The sequence below is a fragment of the Quercus suber genome, unplaced genomic scaffold (genome assembly GCF_002906115.3).
Source record: "Quercus suber isolate HL8 unplaced genomic scaffold, Cork oak 2.0 scaffold_577, whole genome shotgun sequence".
Classification (NCBI taxonomy): Eukaryota; Viridiplantae; Streptophyta; class Magnoliopsida; order Fagales; family Fagaceae; genus Quercus; species Quercus suber.
In genome coordinates this window covers 306306-323702 of record NW_027070022.1, presented here as the reverse complement: position 1 = coordinate 323702, position 17397 = coordinate 306306, and the positions used below count along the sequence as shown (strand labels likewise).

Here is a 17397-nt window from a genome sequence, read left to right as displayed (position 1 = left end):
GGGTTCATTGTTCAGGGACAAGAGAATCTAGTCTGCAAACTGAGAAAGAGTTTGTATGGCCTAAAACAAGCTCCTAGACAGTGGTACAAGAAATTTGACAGTTTTATGCATAAAATTGGGTTCAAGAGATGTGAAGCTGATCATTGTTGCTATGTTAAATTCTTTGACAATTCTTATATCATTTTACTGTTGTATGTGGATGATATGCTCATTGCAGGGTCTAGCATTGAGGAGATTAATAATCTAAAGAAGCAATTGTCAAAACAGTTTGCAATGAAGGATTTGGGAGCTGCAAAGCAAATCCTTGGTATGAGAATCATTAGAGACAAGGCTAATGGTACATTGAAGCTTTCACAGTCAGAGTATGTGAAGAAAGTTCTCAGCAGGTTCAACATGAATGAATCTAAACCAGTGAGCACACCCTTGGGTAGTCATTTCAAACTGAGCAAAGAACAGTCACCGAAGACAGAAGAAGAAAGGGACCATATGAGCAAGGTGCCCTATGCCTCAGCTATTGGCAGCTTGATGTATGCTATGGTGTGTACAAGACCAGACATTGCACATGCAGTGGGAGTTGTGAGCAGATTCATGAGTAGGCCTGGAAAGCAGCATTGGGAGGCAGTCAAGTGGATTCTGAGATATCTGAAGGGTTCATCAGATACATGTCTTTGCTTCACAGGTGCAAGTTTGAAGTTGCAAGGTTATGTAGATGCTGATTTTGCTGGCGATATTGATAGTAGAAAGAGTACTACTGGGTTTGTATTTACTCTGGGTGGTACAGCTATATCATGGGCTTCAAATCTGCAAAAGATTGTTACTTTGTCTACTACAGAAGCTGAGTATGTTGCAGCAACTGAAGCTGGAAAGGAGATGATTTGGCTACATGGTTTCTTAGATGAATTGGGTAAGAAGCAGGAGATGGGCATTCTACACAGTGACAGTCAGAGTGCAATCTTTCTTGCCAAAAATTCAGCTTTTCATTCAAAGTCGAAGCATATACAAACAAAATACCACTTTATCCGTTACCTTGTTGAAGATAAGTTGGTAACACTTGAGAAGATATGTGGATCTAAGAACCCAGCAGATATGTTGACTAAGGGTGTCACTATTGAGAAGTTGAAGCTGTGTGCAGCTTCAATTGGTCTTCTAGCTTGAGGACAGGAGGATGAGTTACAGGGATGAGGGATTGCTTTTGGAGGATAGCGGCTGATGTTGATGATTGAACTAGTCTCCAAGTGGGAGATTTGTTGGGCTTTGTGGAGCCTAGTTTATTTTTTGGCCTAGCCCATTATAACCCTGTAAGTAGGATATAAAAGCCGCTTTTATAATTAGGGTTTGTTATCACTATTGTTGTTGTGTTTTTAAGGAGATAGAAAAAAAAAAACACTATAGCCATACTTTGTATTTTTTTCCCTGATAATAGTGAAATCCCTGCAACTCCGTGGACGTAGGCAAATTGCCGAACCACGTAAATACTGTCTTGTGCGTGTGATTATTTTTCTTTGGCGTGTGTTTTCTCTATTTTTATTGTTTCTCACAGGTTGAAATTTTGGTTAAATTCCCAACATGGTACATGTTACAAATCTAAATTTTAATGAAATAACAGGATAAGAAAGATTGTTAAAATTACTAAATTTTTAGATTTTAAACAGGTTAAAACAAAAACATATGTATATTGGAGATTTAATTTGATAATTCATAAAGAAAATATGGCAATCACAATAAGTTAACAGTACATTCAGTTTACTCTTCTCAATAAATTTTTTTTAAAAAAAACAATACAATAAAATACATAAGTTTCATAGAGTTAGGTAGTATATACATTAAAGTTCACTTTTTTTTCTTCTTTGATGGAATTTGCTTAGCAGTTAGCACCCTTTTGACGTTTTTGAAGCATTTGGAGCGGCATTCTTTTATGACCAATTCTTACATCTTCAGCAGTTGTAGGAGCAGTTAATTCAGGTCTTTCAATAGATGTTTCTCCTATTTCTATATTTCGACTGGCTATGTACTTGTCCTTTCTTGAATTTCTTATAACTTCCTCCATTGTGTCCTGCAATAGTTTGCATTAACATTAGTTGCCTGTTCTCTCTTCATACCATAAAATTGAACCACAATGCACGCATACATAAGAAGGCGAGCCGAAATTCCAAGGTTCAGTAAATTTTCCTATATGAATTTTAAAATATAAGAACAACAATAATGATGTAAACCAACATGAATATCAATATTTTTTTTCTTGTAAATTTAAGTCATTTACTTGGAAATTCTTCACGACCACTCTCATTTTCTGATTCTTGGATTTCTTGACGTATATCACAATTATTGAATACATCTTCTACCAAAGTATCATCTGCATCATGGGTAGCTATTCTATCCCTCTTATTTTTTTCCCTCTTTTCAGCAATGACCATTTCCCTGGATTTCCTAGCCTGGGTAAGATTATTTTGAAAACTATTTTTCCTTTCATGTTTTTCTCTGCTGGATCCCTCTCAAACATTAACATCCTCCTTTTTAATCGCGCTTGTCTTGCATTTTCCATTTTTTTTTAAAAGTCAGAAATGGGCTGCTACAAACTGAGATCCTATAAAACATGTGTTTGTGTGTTATATAATTAATTATAATTCTTTAAAATTCAGAAAATATGGCAGGTTTATATAAATGAAATATTACAAATTTTGAATCAACACCAAACAAACACCGGTAGGGATAAATGCAAGAGGCCGAAATACATATATAAACAATGTTGTTCTAATTTGCAAGTATGTTTGATCATATCTAAAACAAATTAATAAAGTAATAATTACACAGAGAGAGATTAGATTATACACACATCCAAGTAATGGAATTCATGAAGCTTTTTGCCTACTATTATGTAATCTTCTATTCATAAAATAAATAAATAAAATAAAAGCATCTATAAGCACTCAATCCAAAACACTAAGATACGCACAAAATAAGCAGTACAAAAATTAAAAGAAACAAAGTCTAATAAGCATTCTAGAAAATCAGAGACATATATCAATAAGGAGATAATAGTAAAATTAAATATCAAGTAGAAAAACAACAAAGGCGATCAGAGAAAATGCATTTCAATCTGCAAAAACTCTATAATTAACATTAAAAACCAATAATTTTACTTACTAAAAATTACAAAATAACTTTACTCCAAAAAACATTCAGATCTTAAACCATCCATCTTACAAATATAGCTATTAACAAAACATAGAATACAAAACATTGGTGATTAGAGATAGATGATTAGAGATGGCATCACAAATATGACTCTTAACAACCATATACAAAAGAAAAGACAATAGGAAATAACAAAACGCTATTCTAAAAGAGAACCAAGTAAAAACATTGTTAAATATTAAGTAAGTATATGTATATAGGCAAAGATTCCCTTAAGAAAAAATTATTACAGCCCAACACAAAAAATCTTAAAAGAAAGCTATGACCTATTTAAAAAATCAACCCTTAATGGACACAAAGAAGAAGCTTCATCTTAACAGGGTTTGACCCTACAAATTGAATCAGTAATTATTATTGAAGTATAATAAATGGTCTTATTAGTGAGAGGACCATTTGTAGCATTAAGTAGTTGGATGTAAAATTTATTATTGGAAGCAAGGAGAAGTTTTATTTTGCCATTTTTACTTTTACCAATTGCCTATCCCTACAAACGTAGATCATCTAATGACTTAGATTGTCCCTAATGACAGTAAAAACAGTAAATAATCAAATATTATAATCTGAGGTCAAAACTTTGAAAGAGAGAGAATAAACATCCGGATTTTAATTCAAATTCAAATATAAAAAAAAAAAAGCAGTGAGGATGTGAAATAAGTAGAAGGGAGAATTGGCTGAAGAAATTAATTTGTAAAGACAGAAGCTGGCTAAAACATGCAAATCAAAGCCAATTAAAATAGGATTAATATAAATGAACAAAATGTAATACTAAGTATGAGGTAAGTAAAAAGAAAATCAGCATTCAAGTAAACTGTATCAAACTGTTAAATGGTTTTATCTTTCAATTATCTTGTCAATGCTCCTTTTAAATGAAGAGTTCGGCCTGTTTTTTCAATAATCAGCATATGTAGAGGTTGATTTGATTTATAGATGGCCTTTCATGATTCTAGGATTCTGCCATTCTTGTCCATGCCGTAAGCATTAATATTCATAACAAATTAGTAAATAATAGAATACTGAAATTGTTTTTCCATGAAATCAAAAGACCAAAACCAACAAAAACCAAAAAAGAATAAATGCTGTAAAGGCCACAAACCAAATATAAAACCTGGTTTGAAACTGAAATTAATGATTACATAATCATCACTAATAGAAATTCAAATCCTTCAAAACCAACACAATGTAATCATTGAGCTACACCGCATAGCAAAATTGTACTAAAACAAATAAGCCAATTTAATTGCAAAGCCAAGCAAACATAATAATCAAGATCCATGGACTAATGTGAAACATTAATCGAAGACAATTAGTGAATTAGTGGATCAATAGAAGTACGCAGAATATTGTTGTTCTTTGGTCATTCAGGTGGAACCAAGAATTAAAGACATTTGCATAATATTTAATTGGCTTTAAAAATAAAAAGATTTTTCCTAAAGATTAACCAACTAATTGAAACATNAAGGAAAAGACTCATAAATATAGTGAGAGATAATAATGAAATGCAAAAGTTCAATAAAAAATGGCAGCAATTAACATCATCCTTTGCAGGGACATCAAGCATATAATGATTATAATATGCCTATATGTCATTTATCATGTACAATGTAATGCATTTAGACACCGTAATGTTCAATTATTACGAAAGACAAACCTTTCATAAAAACTGAAGATACTATAAAACTAAATTTCACTGCTTTCAAATCACCATAGACCAAAATACCCTACCTGTTCTAATGTAGCATTCATGACTTTGGAATGACAAAAAGTTAGTCGATAGGCAATCTAGTACTTTGGGCAGTACCGCCACGAAATGCTGTCCTGCAGATGAAACCAATTCAGGGTTCTATACATATTTTGTGATGAGAATTGAGAAGACACCATGACCAGTAAGAAAGTCACAATTACTGTCTTTAATCATACCTGAAGACTGAACTGCTTGTGAAAGGGCCCGGCAAGCTGCCGCAGCTAAATTACCATTCTCCAAGTGTCCAGACATAAAAAGCTTCTCTAGCATGGGCCAAAATACTGTGAGAAGAGCTAGTATGGGATCATCTGCAGAAGGCCCAGTAGGCAAAGACGTTCCAAGATGACTGAATACAGTTCCCATCCTGAAATGAAACAAATAGTCATGAGAGCTGGAGAAGAAGATATTGTATAATTTTGATGCAGAGATAATAATTGTTTAAACAAGGAAAATAGCATATCAAGCATTCACATTAGCTTGGCCAAAAATTTCTGTTTATTTTAGCATAAGAACCTACTTTTTTCTGTTTTTCATTATCACTTTTCAAAATATTCCACATCAGATTATCTATTTCACACTACATTCATTCAAATATCAAAATTTCTTAATTTTTTTTAATTGTTTCTCTTTCTTCATCCTCAGGATACATAAGGAAATAATAAAAAAATAAATGCAAAATGAATAGTTAGGGTTGGCTATGGATCCTCAACAGGTTAGTTAGGGTTGTCCACATATGTAATTTTTCAATCCATTCTAATCTATCTATAGTCATAATCTCTGTCACTCTCTTAATTGCCATGTCTCTTCTTATTACTTACTAAGCGTTTGTCCACTCAAAAAGAGTCTAGAGAAGAGCTCTCTTAATTGCCATGTCTTTTTTTATTACTTGTACTAAGCATTTGTCCACTCGAAAAGAGTATAGAGAAGAGCTGCTTCAAGTCATGAATTGATCTCTCATCTCCTTCAAAAGTACAAGCATTTTTTTCTCTCCAAATACTCCATGAGGCACTGAGGGATCATGGTCTAAATTTTTGCAGATCTGTACCTGTTGAATTTGTGTGACCAGCTAGCTAGAAGATCTACAACCCCACTTGGCATCACCCACTGCAACCCAATGTTGTCAAAAGCGCAAAGCGCAGAGCCCTTGGGGCTTTTTCCCTCTAAAGCGAAGCGCCCTCACAAAAGCGTGCTTTTTTGAGCTTTTTTATTAAGTGCAAAGCGCGGTTTTTTGAGCTTTTTGTAATTTTTTTTTTTTTAAAAAAAAAATCCTGATTTGATTTTTAGCCATTAGATCTAAATATGTTTGATATAAGCCATTGATTTAATATATAAAAACTAATAGTGTGGTGTGCTACCATACATCTAAGCCTATCTCTTTAGATATTTTTGAACTTTTAACCACAACCACACAAACAAACACAAATAAACACTAAATCAGACACTTACAAAGATAACATTACTTAACATTCTAGTACTTTTTAGCCTTTGCCTTCTTGGTTCTATACTTCTATTTTGATTCAACCATGTTTTGTAATCATGGCCATCAAATATCATGGTTGCATATATATTGTAAAGCAAAATAGAATTATATAAATTATATTAAATTGTTTTATTGTAATTTATATCATTAATTGATCACTTGATTGTTGTATTGATCATTAATAATTTTTTTTTAATTTATTATTATTTTTTTTAAATGTGCATTTCACATCGATTAGGCGCGCACTTGCGCTTTGCCCCTAGGCTCTAGCAGGCCTTTGCGCTTAAGTGCGCTCAGTGCTTTTAACAACACTGCTGCAACCCGAATAATGAAAACCAAGTTCCACAACTCTCTAGCTATAGGGCAGTGCATAAGTAAATGATTAGTAGTCTCCCCATCTTTCTTACACATGCACCACCAATCAATCACAACAACTTGACCCCTCAAGTTATCAGTAGTTAAGGTCCTTCCCAAAGCAGTAGTCCAAAGAAAGAAACTAACCTTTGTTCGAACTTTCAGCTTCCAAGAGAGTTGGGCAGTAGAAAGTAAAATCCTATAATAGGATCTGAACTAAAAAATCTGCTCTGGGGATGGATTCCAACAAAGCTAATCCCTTTCATTACATCTCATCAGACCAGAATAGATCAGATCTAAGAAAGATGCAATTGATTCCAACTCCCAATCTTGCGCTGGTCAACCATCAAACCGCCCCTTCATTTCTATTTTTACAAAATTTACATTCCATGTACTCTATTCTAGTCTTCTTAATTGAAATCCTTTAGATGCTAGAGCTCTCACCAAATTTTTAACTTGGCATTAACTTCATTTCTAGCTTCATCCACTAAAACTATATCATCTAAAAAAAGCATACTAGGTCCTAATCTACCAATAGAACAAACTTTAGAAAACCTAATGAAACCCTCCCAAGACCTTTCCACCAGGTCTGAACTTAGAACAAGAAAGTGCCAGGAATAAGGCCTAATCAAGAGGACTTGCTTTGATACTATAATAAATTACAACTTATTGGAAAATTCTAAACTGATAGGAATGGTAGCAATTTAAATCCTTCCACCAAAGACAAATCAAGCTAGCATAGGTGTTAAATTGCATGCTTCCCCGCAAGCTATCCAACTAATTAATCTCAATAGCATTACCTGTACAGCCCTCTCGCTGCAGAGGTCAAAATTCGTGTATAGGTAGCTGGGTTTTGTCTCAGAGAATGCTTGTTATCTTCTTCAACCTGAAAGAACATTAATCTCTTAGATCTTAATTGCACTTCAAATTGATTGGTTATTATTTGATTAATAATACTCATAGCACAAACCCATAAAATGAAAACAGGCATCTTAAATAACAACACACAAGAAAAAGCTTACAAGTTTTCCAATTGCTTCGTAGCTAGAAGAAAGCAATCTGGCCAACAAGTTGCCCTTTAGTTCTTGGTTTTAGATACTTACAGAAGAATGGAAGTGTTAGATAGAACCAAGGCATTGCATGGTCCTCGGACTCAAGCCTATGGGAAAACTAACTACTCGGCTATACCTGGGTACTAGACAGAACCAAGGTATTGCATGGTCCAAGGACTCAAACCTATGGGGAAACTAGATACTTACAGAAGAATGGAAGTGTTAGACAGAACCAAGGCATTGCATGGTCCTCGGACTCAAGCCTATGGGAAAACTAACTACTCGGTTATACCTGGGTACTAGACAGAACCAAGATATTGCATGGTCCAAGGACTCAAACTCATGGTTAAACTAACTATTTACAGAGGAACCAAAGCGTTAGCTAGAACCGAATTGTGATGCGATCCTTAGATTCATGCCTGAAGGATAGCTGATGGTCTCATGAGATCAAATCCAGAACGGAACCAAGGTATTGAGCAAAATATTAAAGTACGGCAAGAAAAAGGAAGCATCAATAATTAGAAGCAAAATAGTGAATATTCATTTCAAGTAGAAAGTATATAGTTTCGTTACAATGCCCCTGAGGCAAGAAGCAAAATGGAATGAAAAAGAAAGCAAATAACAGTGTCCTATGCCCTATGCCATTTCCCTCCAACACTCTATGGGGCTCGGCCCCCTCAAAAGGTCTGTCAGCTGCAGATGTGTCCTCAGCGGCTCCGTTATGACTTTCACTTGCCGCTAGTAATGCAAACCCCTCCTCGGAAGCAACAGGAACAACCTCGCAAATTGTGGAAGGATAAAATACTCTCTCCACCTTCATAAGGTCAGACGAGACATCAACCCCTGCTTGGTTGAGGGTTTCATGATAGGTCTCATAACAGAAGCGCCCGCACACTACAGGAATTTGGGCTTTGAGGGTGGCTTCAGTCTTGGCCACCCCCTCGGCAAAAGCCTTCTCTTCCGCCTGTCCTGTGGAGCGCTCAGCGTCTATCCTCGCAAACACCGCCTCGTCTTTGGCCCTCACAGCCTCGTCCCTGACATACTCGGCAATACCCCTTGCGCGCTGACTGCCTCGGCCAACTTTTTCTTCAGGTCGGCGACGTCCTTTTTGGCAGTTCATAGCTGGCCCTCGACATCCTGCCACCGCTTGGTCTGATCCTCGACCTGCTTCGTAGTCGTGGTTAGGTCAGGGGCCGCATTATCTCTGGCCTTTGTCATCTCCTCCAGATTTTCGATTCCTCATTTTTAGATCTGCCTCAGATCTCTTAAGGGTCCTCACAGGCTTCAAGAACTTGTCACGCTCCTGCGCTAAAGCGTTGCCTCGGCAAAAGCCTCCTCGTCCAGCCTGAAAAGGGCCTGGATAGCCTGCCAACAAAAACAGGTGCGCTGTAAAGAGAAGGGAGGTGCTAAGCAACAAAGTTCAAGTAAGATAAACAGGTACCAGGAGACCCACCATGCCTAGATATCTCTTAAGGTTAAGGGCAACCTCTGGCCCACTCTTGCTCCCAAGTTCAGCCATGTTGGCAAGAAGGAGAAGAGACTTCTCCAGGGCATCGGCCACGAAGACCTGTAGGTATCAAAACCCTCCTCCCTGTCCGAGGGAACGGGCAGCAGGATTTTGAAGGGCTATTGTGGGGCCCGTAAGCCTGGTAGCCTGGGCCCATCTTGCATTTGGCCCAAAGCCCATGCTGAGGAGGGATGATCGTTCGAGGCTGGTGTATGAGGACTTATGCTTTTTTGGACCCCGCCGAGGACATCCCTGTCCTCGGCGTACCGAGGTTAATTTCAGGTGGGGGACAGGCCCAGAATAGGTTGTCACCTCCACACTAAATGCGCTCGTCTAACCCCCCTGGCCGCATTAATGGGGATGTAACCCCCTGATAGGGTAATATTGATGATGGTGAACCACTCGAGTACTGATAAGGCCTCTGATGGGACGGGCAGTCAGAGAGAAGGCAAATGGATGATCAACAGAAGAAAGAAGGAGATAGGAGGAGGAGAACTATATAAGAAGGGCGAGCAAAGCAGTTGGGGGAGGGGGAAAAGGGAGAAGGAATCTCCTCGGACAAGTGCCAAGGAGCTACCCTTAGTTGTAAATTAGGTTCACTCCCCCTTCAATGGTGAAAAGGTGACTTGTGCTCTGTTGCTAGTCTGTTAGGGCCTAACCCTTCGTCCCACTCTCTAGAAATGTATTATTAGGGAACCCTTCTAAACCGAGTCCCTACAGTTTCATTTCCATAAATCTAAACTTAAAGATCAAAATAAAAAATTTGAAACTTAAAATTTCAAAAAAAAAAGAAAAGAATCAAATATAAATAAAAAATTTGAAACTAAATGGCAAATATGAACATAGAGTCAAATATGACTGACCAAAATTAAAATTTTGAAACATAAAAGACTTAAAAAAAAATAACATTAAATTTTATGGCATTAAAAGTTTACTTTGGTCAAGACTTTAATATGCAATCATAGGCTTAGATCTAAAGATTTATTTTAAATTTTATTATCAATGCTTTCATTTACCTAGGCAAGATTCCGAACTCTTCAACTTTTTGTCCCACTCTTCGAGTAAGAGACAACAATAAATAAATGCAGATTTCTCCACCGACGTTTTTTTTTGTTTGGCAAGTATACCTACTCTTTTTGTTTTTTAGCACCTGAGAGATACGATCTCATTAATTACTCAAATCTTAATTTGTATTCATCATTCTATAATTAATTAACTTAGCTTAGTCCCAACTCTAAAGCTAATAATGTTGGCTCATTTAAAAAAAAAAAGGCTAATAAACCTGGCTTAAGTTTTTTTTTTGTTTTTGTTTTTGTTTTTTTTTTTGAAAATACTAAGTTAACAGAGAGAGAGAAGAAGTTTGGCTTATAACTATATCACAATTTTTTTGTCATAATTTTGACATGACATATTATAAATAATTATCTATCACTTATATATGAATTAACAATTTTTTCTTTATCACTCATACTTTATTATATCATAATCATAATTGTGATAAAGAAGTTATAAAATAGCTTATGGTACTAGATTTAAAAAAAATATATTCAAATGCAAGCCAAAAAAAAAAGTCTAGGATCTTTTAACTTTTATTAAGATTTTATTTTATTTTATTTTAAAAAGAGCTTTTATTAAGCTTTGAGTGGTATACCTTTCATTTTTTTTTTTAAGTTTTTAATTTTAATGGGCTCATGTGAAATACCGTATGTAAGTGATATAATCCAATAATTTATAAAAATTATACGAAAATTGCGATTAAAGTATATATCCATAAAAGAACTTAAAAGAAAATGAATCTCCAATGTGGGTAATAAATTTATAATAATTAAGGATAATTAAGGAACTGGAACCAATAAAAAACGTTGACTAATGGAGTGGATTTCAATTGGTCCAATCTGGACCGCACATCACGGTGAAAAAACAAAGATCGGACGGTTAAAAGAAGCTTCTGATTGGTACATCGTAAATTCCCCCCAGAAAAAGAAGAAAGATTTCTATAATACTATCTCGTTCTTCTCCGATCTCGCGCTATATTAATAAATACGCTATCAAAATAAAGAAACAAAGAATAAACTCTCACACACACACACTCTCACGTAAACCAGTTGAGAGAGAGAGAGAGAGAGAAGGAGGTAGGTTAGGGCAAATCTTGGTGGGTCTAGATCTTTAGAGAAACAGCCATGGCGAGAGGAGCTCTCGCTTTTCAACAACAACGACGATGGATCTCTCTGTGTCTCTTGCTGTTCTTCTTCGTCCATGTCGATGTCGCTCGCTGCTTCTACCTCCCCGGCGTCGCTCCCCAAGATTTCCAATTGGTATATGATCATTTTATCTCTCTCTCTCTTTGTTTTCTAGGGTTTCAGTTTAGATCTTGGATCCATTTTTGTTTGGATCTGTGTTGTGCAGTTGATGCTATGATTAAATTTTCTGGATTTTCTACTGTAATTATTGTGAATCGCTGCGTTTTCTTTTGCTATAAACTTATCTTACATGTTAATCTATAAAAATATATATATATATCTTTTCCTATAGGATTTGATAATTTTTTTTTTTACTTTGTATGTGTGTGTGTGTGCGCGTGTGTGGAAGGAAATTCTAAACAGTGGCGGAATTAGAAACAGTTTTGACCAATATGAAATTACATGTTTTAGGGATTTAAAATTTAGCCTGGGGAGTTGTTGACCGATGATCATCGATTCTTGAACTCTAGATCTATAAGATCTGTTACGTTTGAAGACTTATGTATTAGAAATTTGTTTTCTTGGAGCTATTGAATTCCCTGGATACTTGCATACTTCGCTGTATCTACGAGATATGTGGACATATAGGGAGTTTGTCTCAAATCTGTAGATTAAGCAGCTTACGAACAAATGATCCCAACCCTTGGTATCTGTGTTTTTCGGTATGTTGGATTTTATTGACTTCCAAAGTTTTTTCTAAAGGGGTTCCATAAGATGTGTAGATTGAGCATGCTTGCCAACAAACCTGTTATATGAATGCGATTTAAGTTTAGATATATTTCATTGAATTTGAATGCTCATGTGTATACTTTTATAGAAAGAAAAAAGAATGTTGCATATACCGGCATGGGATTTTTTGATCCAATGATATTAGAAAGTATGAACTTTTTTTTACTCTGGTTACCTAGTACTCCTGCGTTGGTAGAAATCTAGCTGTTTTAGTGGTTATATGATGATAATGAAATCCTCACATATGTTATCTCATGCTTTGGATGTTTGCCAATTGATGTAACCACATTCCTCTGTTGTGATGCTAAAACCAATTTTGGATAAATTGAGATCCTTTTGATGTTTAAAATTTTATTTTACATTGGCTGCAGGGGGATGAGTTGAAGGTGAAAGTGAACAAATTGACCTCTACTAAAACTCAGCTTCCTTACTCGTACTATTCCCTCCCATATTGTCCTCCAGAGAAGATAGTTGACAGTGCCGAGAATCTTGGGGAGGTTCTTCGTGGTGATCGTATTGAAAACTCTCCTTATGTGGTCAGTTAGATTTTTTGTACGAATTATTTTTCCTCTTGTTTAGTCAATATGTTTGGCTATTGAGCTGCTGATCACTTTTGTTTGTTGTAGTTTAAAATGAGAGAACCACAGATGTGCAATGTTTTATGTCGAGTAACTCTCAATGCGAAAACTGCAAAGGCGTTCAAGGAAAAGATAGATGATGAGTATCGGGTGAACATGTAAGGCAGTAATGTAGAGGATTTTGAATGTGAATTATAATCTTATGTGAATAAACAGCTAACTTTATGACAATTTTTTTGGTTACCTTTGTTCCATATGTCAAGGATTTTGGATAATCTTCCTCTGGTTGTCCCTATAAGAAGGCCTGATCAGGAAAATTCTATTGTGTATCAACATGGCTTCCATGTGGGTCTGAGGGGACAGTATGCAGGGGTAAGAAGTGGAGCAATTACCATTTGTTTTAACTAGTAGGCTAAAACTTTTAGCAATGTAGTCATCCAAGCAATTTTTATTTTTTACTCTTTAATATAATTATTTGCAGAGCAAGGAAGAAAAACATTTTATCCACAATCACTTAACCTTTACAGTCAAGATTCATAAAGATCCAGTGACAGAATTATCAAGGATTGTCGGATTTGAGGTCAGACCATTCAGGTAAGATTATGATTCCTCTCCATATCATCTGTTTATCAATTTCTGCTAATTTCTCTTCAATAATATTTTTTGCCTGTATAATAATGATATTTTATAATTTTTCTAAGTACAGTATCAGGCATGTATATGATGGTCAATGGAATGAAAAGACCCGTTTAAAAACTTGTGATCCTCATGCAAAAGTCTTGGTTACCAACTCCGAAACTCCTCAAGAGGTTGAAGATAAGAAGGAAATTATATTTACGTATGATGTTAACTTCGAGGTCAGTTACCATACCTCTTAGTAAAGGAAGAACTTTGCTGTTTGCCATTGGGTTTATTATGATATTCTCTTTTTGATTATCTTGCCCTTTGTTAAACCCTGCAGGAGAGTGATGTGAAATGGGCATCTCGGTGGGATACCTATCTTCTGATGGCTGATGATCAAATTCACTGGTTCTCAATTGTTAATTCTTTGATGATTGTTCTTTTCCTCTCGGGCATGGTGGCTATGATCATGTTGCGGACACTTTACCGGGACATCTCCAAGTACAACCAGTTAGAGACTCAGGAAGAAGCCCAAGAAGAGACAGGGTGGAAACTGGTGCATGGGGATGTTTTCAGGCCTCCATCAAACCCAGACTTACTATGTGTTTACGCTGGGACAGGAGTTCAGTTTTTTGGGATGATCGTTGTCACTATGATGTTTGCTGTCCTTGGATTCCTCTCTCCCTCAAACCGAGGTGGATTGATGACGGCCATGCTTTTACTCTGGGTCTTTATGGGACTGTTTGCTGGATATTTTGCAGCCCGCCTCTATAAGATGTTCAAGGGGGCAGAATGGAAGAAAATTGCTCTTAAAACAGCTTTCTTGTTTCCTGCAACTGTCTTTGCGATTTTCTTCATCCTGAATGCTGTAATTTGGGGGCAGAGGTCCTCTGGGGCAGTGCCATTTGGAACCATGTTTGCTCTGGTTTTCTTGTGGTTTGGCATCTCAGTTCCCCTTGTATTTGTGGGTAGTTATGTGGGTTTTAGGAAGCCAGCAATTGAGGATCCTGTGAAAACCAATAAGATCCCTAGGCAGATCCCTGAACAGGCTTGGTACATGAACCCAGCATTCTCCATCTTAATTGGAGGCATACTCCCCTTTGGTGCCGTCTTTATCGAGCTCTTTTTCATCCTCACTTCAATATGGTTGCAACAGTTCTATTACATATTTGGGTTCCTCTTCATTGTCTTCCTCATCCTTATTGTCACATGTGCCGAGATTACAATTGTACTTTGCTACTTCCAGCTGTGCAGTGAGGACTACCTCTGGTGGTGGAGGTCGTATTTGACTTCGGGTTCCTCTGCACTCTATCTTTTCCTCTACGCTGCCTTCTACTTCTTTACTAAGCTTGAGATCACAAAGCCGGTGTCTGGGATGTTGTACTTTGGCTACATGCTGATTGCCTCATACTCATTTTTCGTGCTGACTGGTACAATTGGTTTCTATGCATGCTTCTGGTTCACAAGGCTTATCTACTCATCAGTGAAGATTGATTAGTTAATTTTTGCAAAGTGAGGAATGTGGCTGTTTGTTACCACCTGAGGAAGCGCACAGAATTACCACTTGGGATAAGAAACACGGTGAACCCTTCTGGACCTACCATTCGGGTTCAGTTTTGAATTTTAAAATCATAGAAATTGTTATTATTGTTTAGTCTTCTCTATATACAGGTTCTTTGGCAGTTCTTAGTTTCTCCCTTCCCTCTTCCCCCTTTTCCTTTTGTTTCCAATTCTTTGTTCTCATTGTCTTCTTGTTCTGTATTAAACATTTGCCCAAATGGCCTACTTTAGAAATGAAAAACAGATTCTTGTATCAACTGCCAGTTGTTTATCTGTTTGTTGTAGCTGCAGCCGAATTCCTTAAAACCAATCAATTTATGCTTTTTGATAATACAATAAAGATGGAAGATCAATTTATGGTGCCCTGTGCTATAATTGTCCTCAAATCTGTGTAGTTTAGTAGTATATCTATTCTTCTCTCTACACTACTATGTTTATTTCTATAGTAAAAATACTTTTGACCCTTGTTCGAGGTGGATCGGTCAAAGATTATCTATTGCAACTTTTAGCCAAGCATAGAGGCCTGAAGATAAAAGATGACACGGGCAGTTTAGCTGACAGGTTATTCGATTGAAACTGTTTAAGCAAAATGAACTCCTTACCTTTATAACTAGCTAAATTTAAGGCATATTGGCAGTTGTGAATGCCACTAAGTTATAGCAAAACACATGTTTTAAGCTGTTATTGGTAGTTGTCAAATGTTATACCATTATGTTATAGCAATACTCAAATGTTTTAACTTCAAACTGGGGCAGTACTTAGGATGGGACTTGAAGACCTTAAGACTCCTGTACTGACAATTACCTTGACTTTGAAAACACCTTCATTGCCAACACAAATTAAGGAGACAAAGGATCACATTGTCTCAAACTACCACCGAGGACCCCAAAATTCATAGGGACACCAAGAACAAATAGGCAATGTAAAGCTTAAATATCTTGAAATTGACTTTTCAACAACGATTCAGTCTTCTCCATCTCCCTTGAAATTCTTAGGTTCATGGTCGTGATATTTCAACGCTAATCAGTTTATTGTAGCATAATTTGTGAACAAATTTAACTAGTATGTGTATATGTCATACGAACTCGGATATCAGGACATCCTACTTAGATCTTACGTCCTCCCAAAACTTGGTGGTAACCTAACAAACATCATCTATTTTTGGGACTTGATTTTAACACAACCTTCTTTCATTTTGTTGTTCACCCTGGCCTGCTTCCCTTCCTTTTATTTACTTTAGTTATTTTAATTTATTTGAGAGAAATTCCACTTTAATGCTTTATGGGGGGTTTCAAATTAGATTCTATAGTTTTAGAAGTCACAAATTAAACCCTAAACCTTTTTTCAATTCAAACCCTATGCTCGTGCAATTAGTGACAAAGAAAGAGAAAAGAGAAGGTTTGAATTGAAACATATTAAGTTAAATTTAATTTGTAACTAATGAAATATTAGGATTAATTTGAAAATCCCCTAAACTATAGGGTTTAATTTGCACCTTCTAAAACAATAGTATTTAGCGTGCCTTTGGCATGCTGAAAAACAGTTGTGTTTCTATGTTTTGCTTAATTTTGTGAGTCCTTTTTCACTGTTCATGAGTCCCATAACTAAAAGAAAAAAACGCAGATTATTTTGACAAAATGGTGCGTTTAGCAACGGATAGTTTTTGAATTTGGCATTTCTCTTCAATCGTATCTTGCAAGAAGATCTCCCTTCTTCTTCCTCATCAATACCCCAAGTTCGTCCTCAAGCTCTTAAATTTTACATCTACCACCAATTGCCCCAATTTATGCGAAGTATCTGATACACAAAAACTCCCTGGAACAACCTTTATTCGAATAAAGTGATACAAACTCTCTGGAACAACACTTATCACTGTGATTTTCTTGGCTGTGAGAGTCTATCCACCACAAAACTAATGTTGCCGCTGTAAGGGTATCTCAGAGATACCGATGTCATACTACTGTAAGTTGTATTTAAATTTTTGGAGTTTTCTGATGTGTCGGTGTGTTTTCTCTTTTTGTTGGGTGTGGCCGAATTTTGCATGAACAAAATTTCAATGGAATTTTGTGGGTTTGTTTGTGGGTTTTGTATTTTTGTGTGACTTATTCATGGGTTCCTGTGTGTTTCATATTTTGTGGGAGTCTTCCTATCTTTGAAGTGGCTCTAATTGAAGTGCAATTAATTGTTTGTTGAAATGCCTCTATGAGCTATCTATGGAAATAAAATATATCTGTTGAAGTAATTGCTGGTTCATGGTGAAATTTTCTCTTTTAAGCATATTCTTTATGGCTTGGTTAGCAGGTTAAGTGAATCTTTCGCCTTGCTGGGAGAGTGGCTTTT

General features: G+C 36.2%; 1 protein-coding gene and 1 long non-coding RNA gene across 2 annotated transcripts; one reads left to right on the top strand and one right to left on the bottom strand.

The window, feature by feature from the left end:
- Positions 1-1675: 1675 nt before the first annotated feature.
- LOC136063785 (uncharacterized) lies at positions 1676-4642 on the bottom strand. The gene is made up of 2 exons (XR_010625437.1): positions 2261-4642; positions 1676-2053 (listed from the first exon to the last, which is right to left on the bottom strand). It is a non-coding gene; the product is annotated as an uncharacterized LOC136063785 (long non-coding RNA).
- Positions 4643-11380: 6738 nt separating this feature from the next.
- Positions 11381-15314, top strand: LOC112024250 (transmembrane 9 superfamily member 10). Its single transcript, XM_024056892.2, has 7 exons — positions 11381-11644; positions 12670-12834; positions 12925-13034; positions 13140-13248; positions 13358-13470; positions 13583-13733; positions 13838-15314. The coding sequence occupies exons 1-7, from the start codon at positions 11510-11512 to the stop codon at positions 14993-14995; spliced, it is 1941 nt and encodes a 646-aa protein (XP_023912660.1). The 5' UTR covers positions 11381-11509; the 3' UTR covers positions 14996-15314.
- Positions 15315-17397: the final 2083 nt, after the last annotated feature.

Bases quoted from the DNA above. Each gene is read 5' to 3' on its own strand.
- LOC112024250 (XM_024056892.2), top strand. From the start codon at position 11,510: ATGGCGAGAGGAGCTCTCGCTTTTCAACAACAACGACGATGGATCTCT. The intron at 12,835-12,924 runs GTCAGTTAGATT...TGTTTGTTGTAG, and splicing joins TTGAAAACTCTCCTTATGTG to TTTAAAATGAGAGAACCACA. The intron at 13,734-13,837 runs GTCAGTTACCAT...TAAACCCTGCAG, and splicing joins CGTATGATGTTAACTTCGAG to GAGAGTGATGTGAAATGGGC.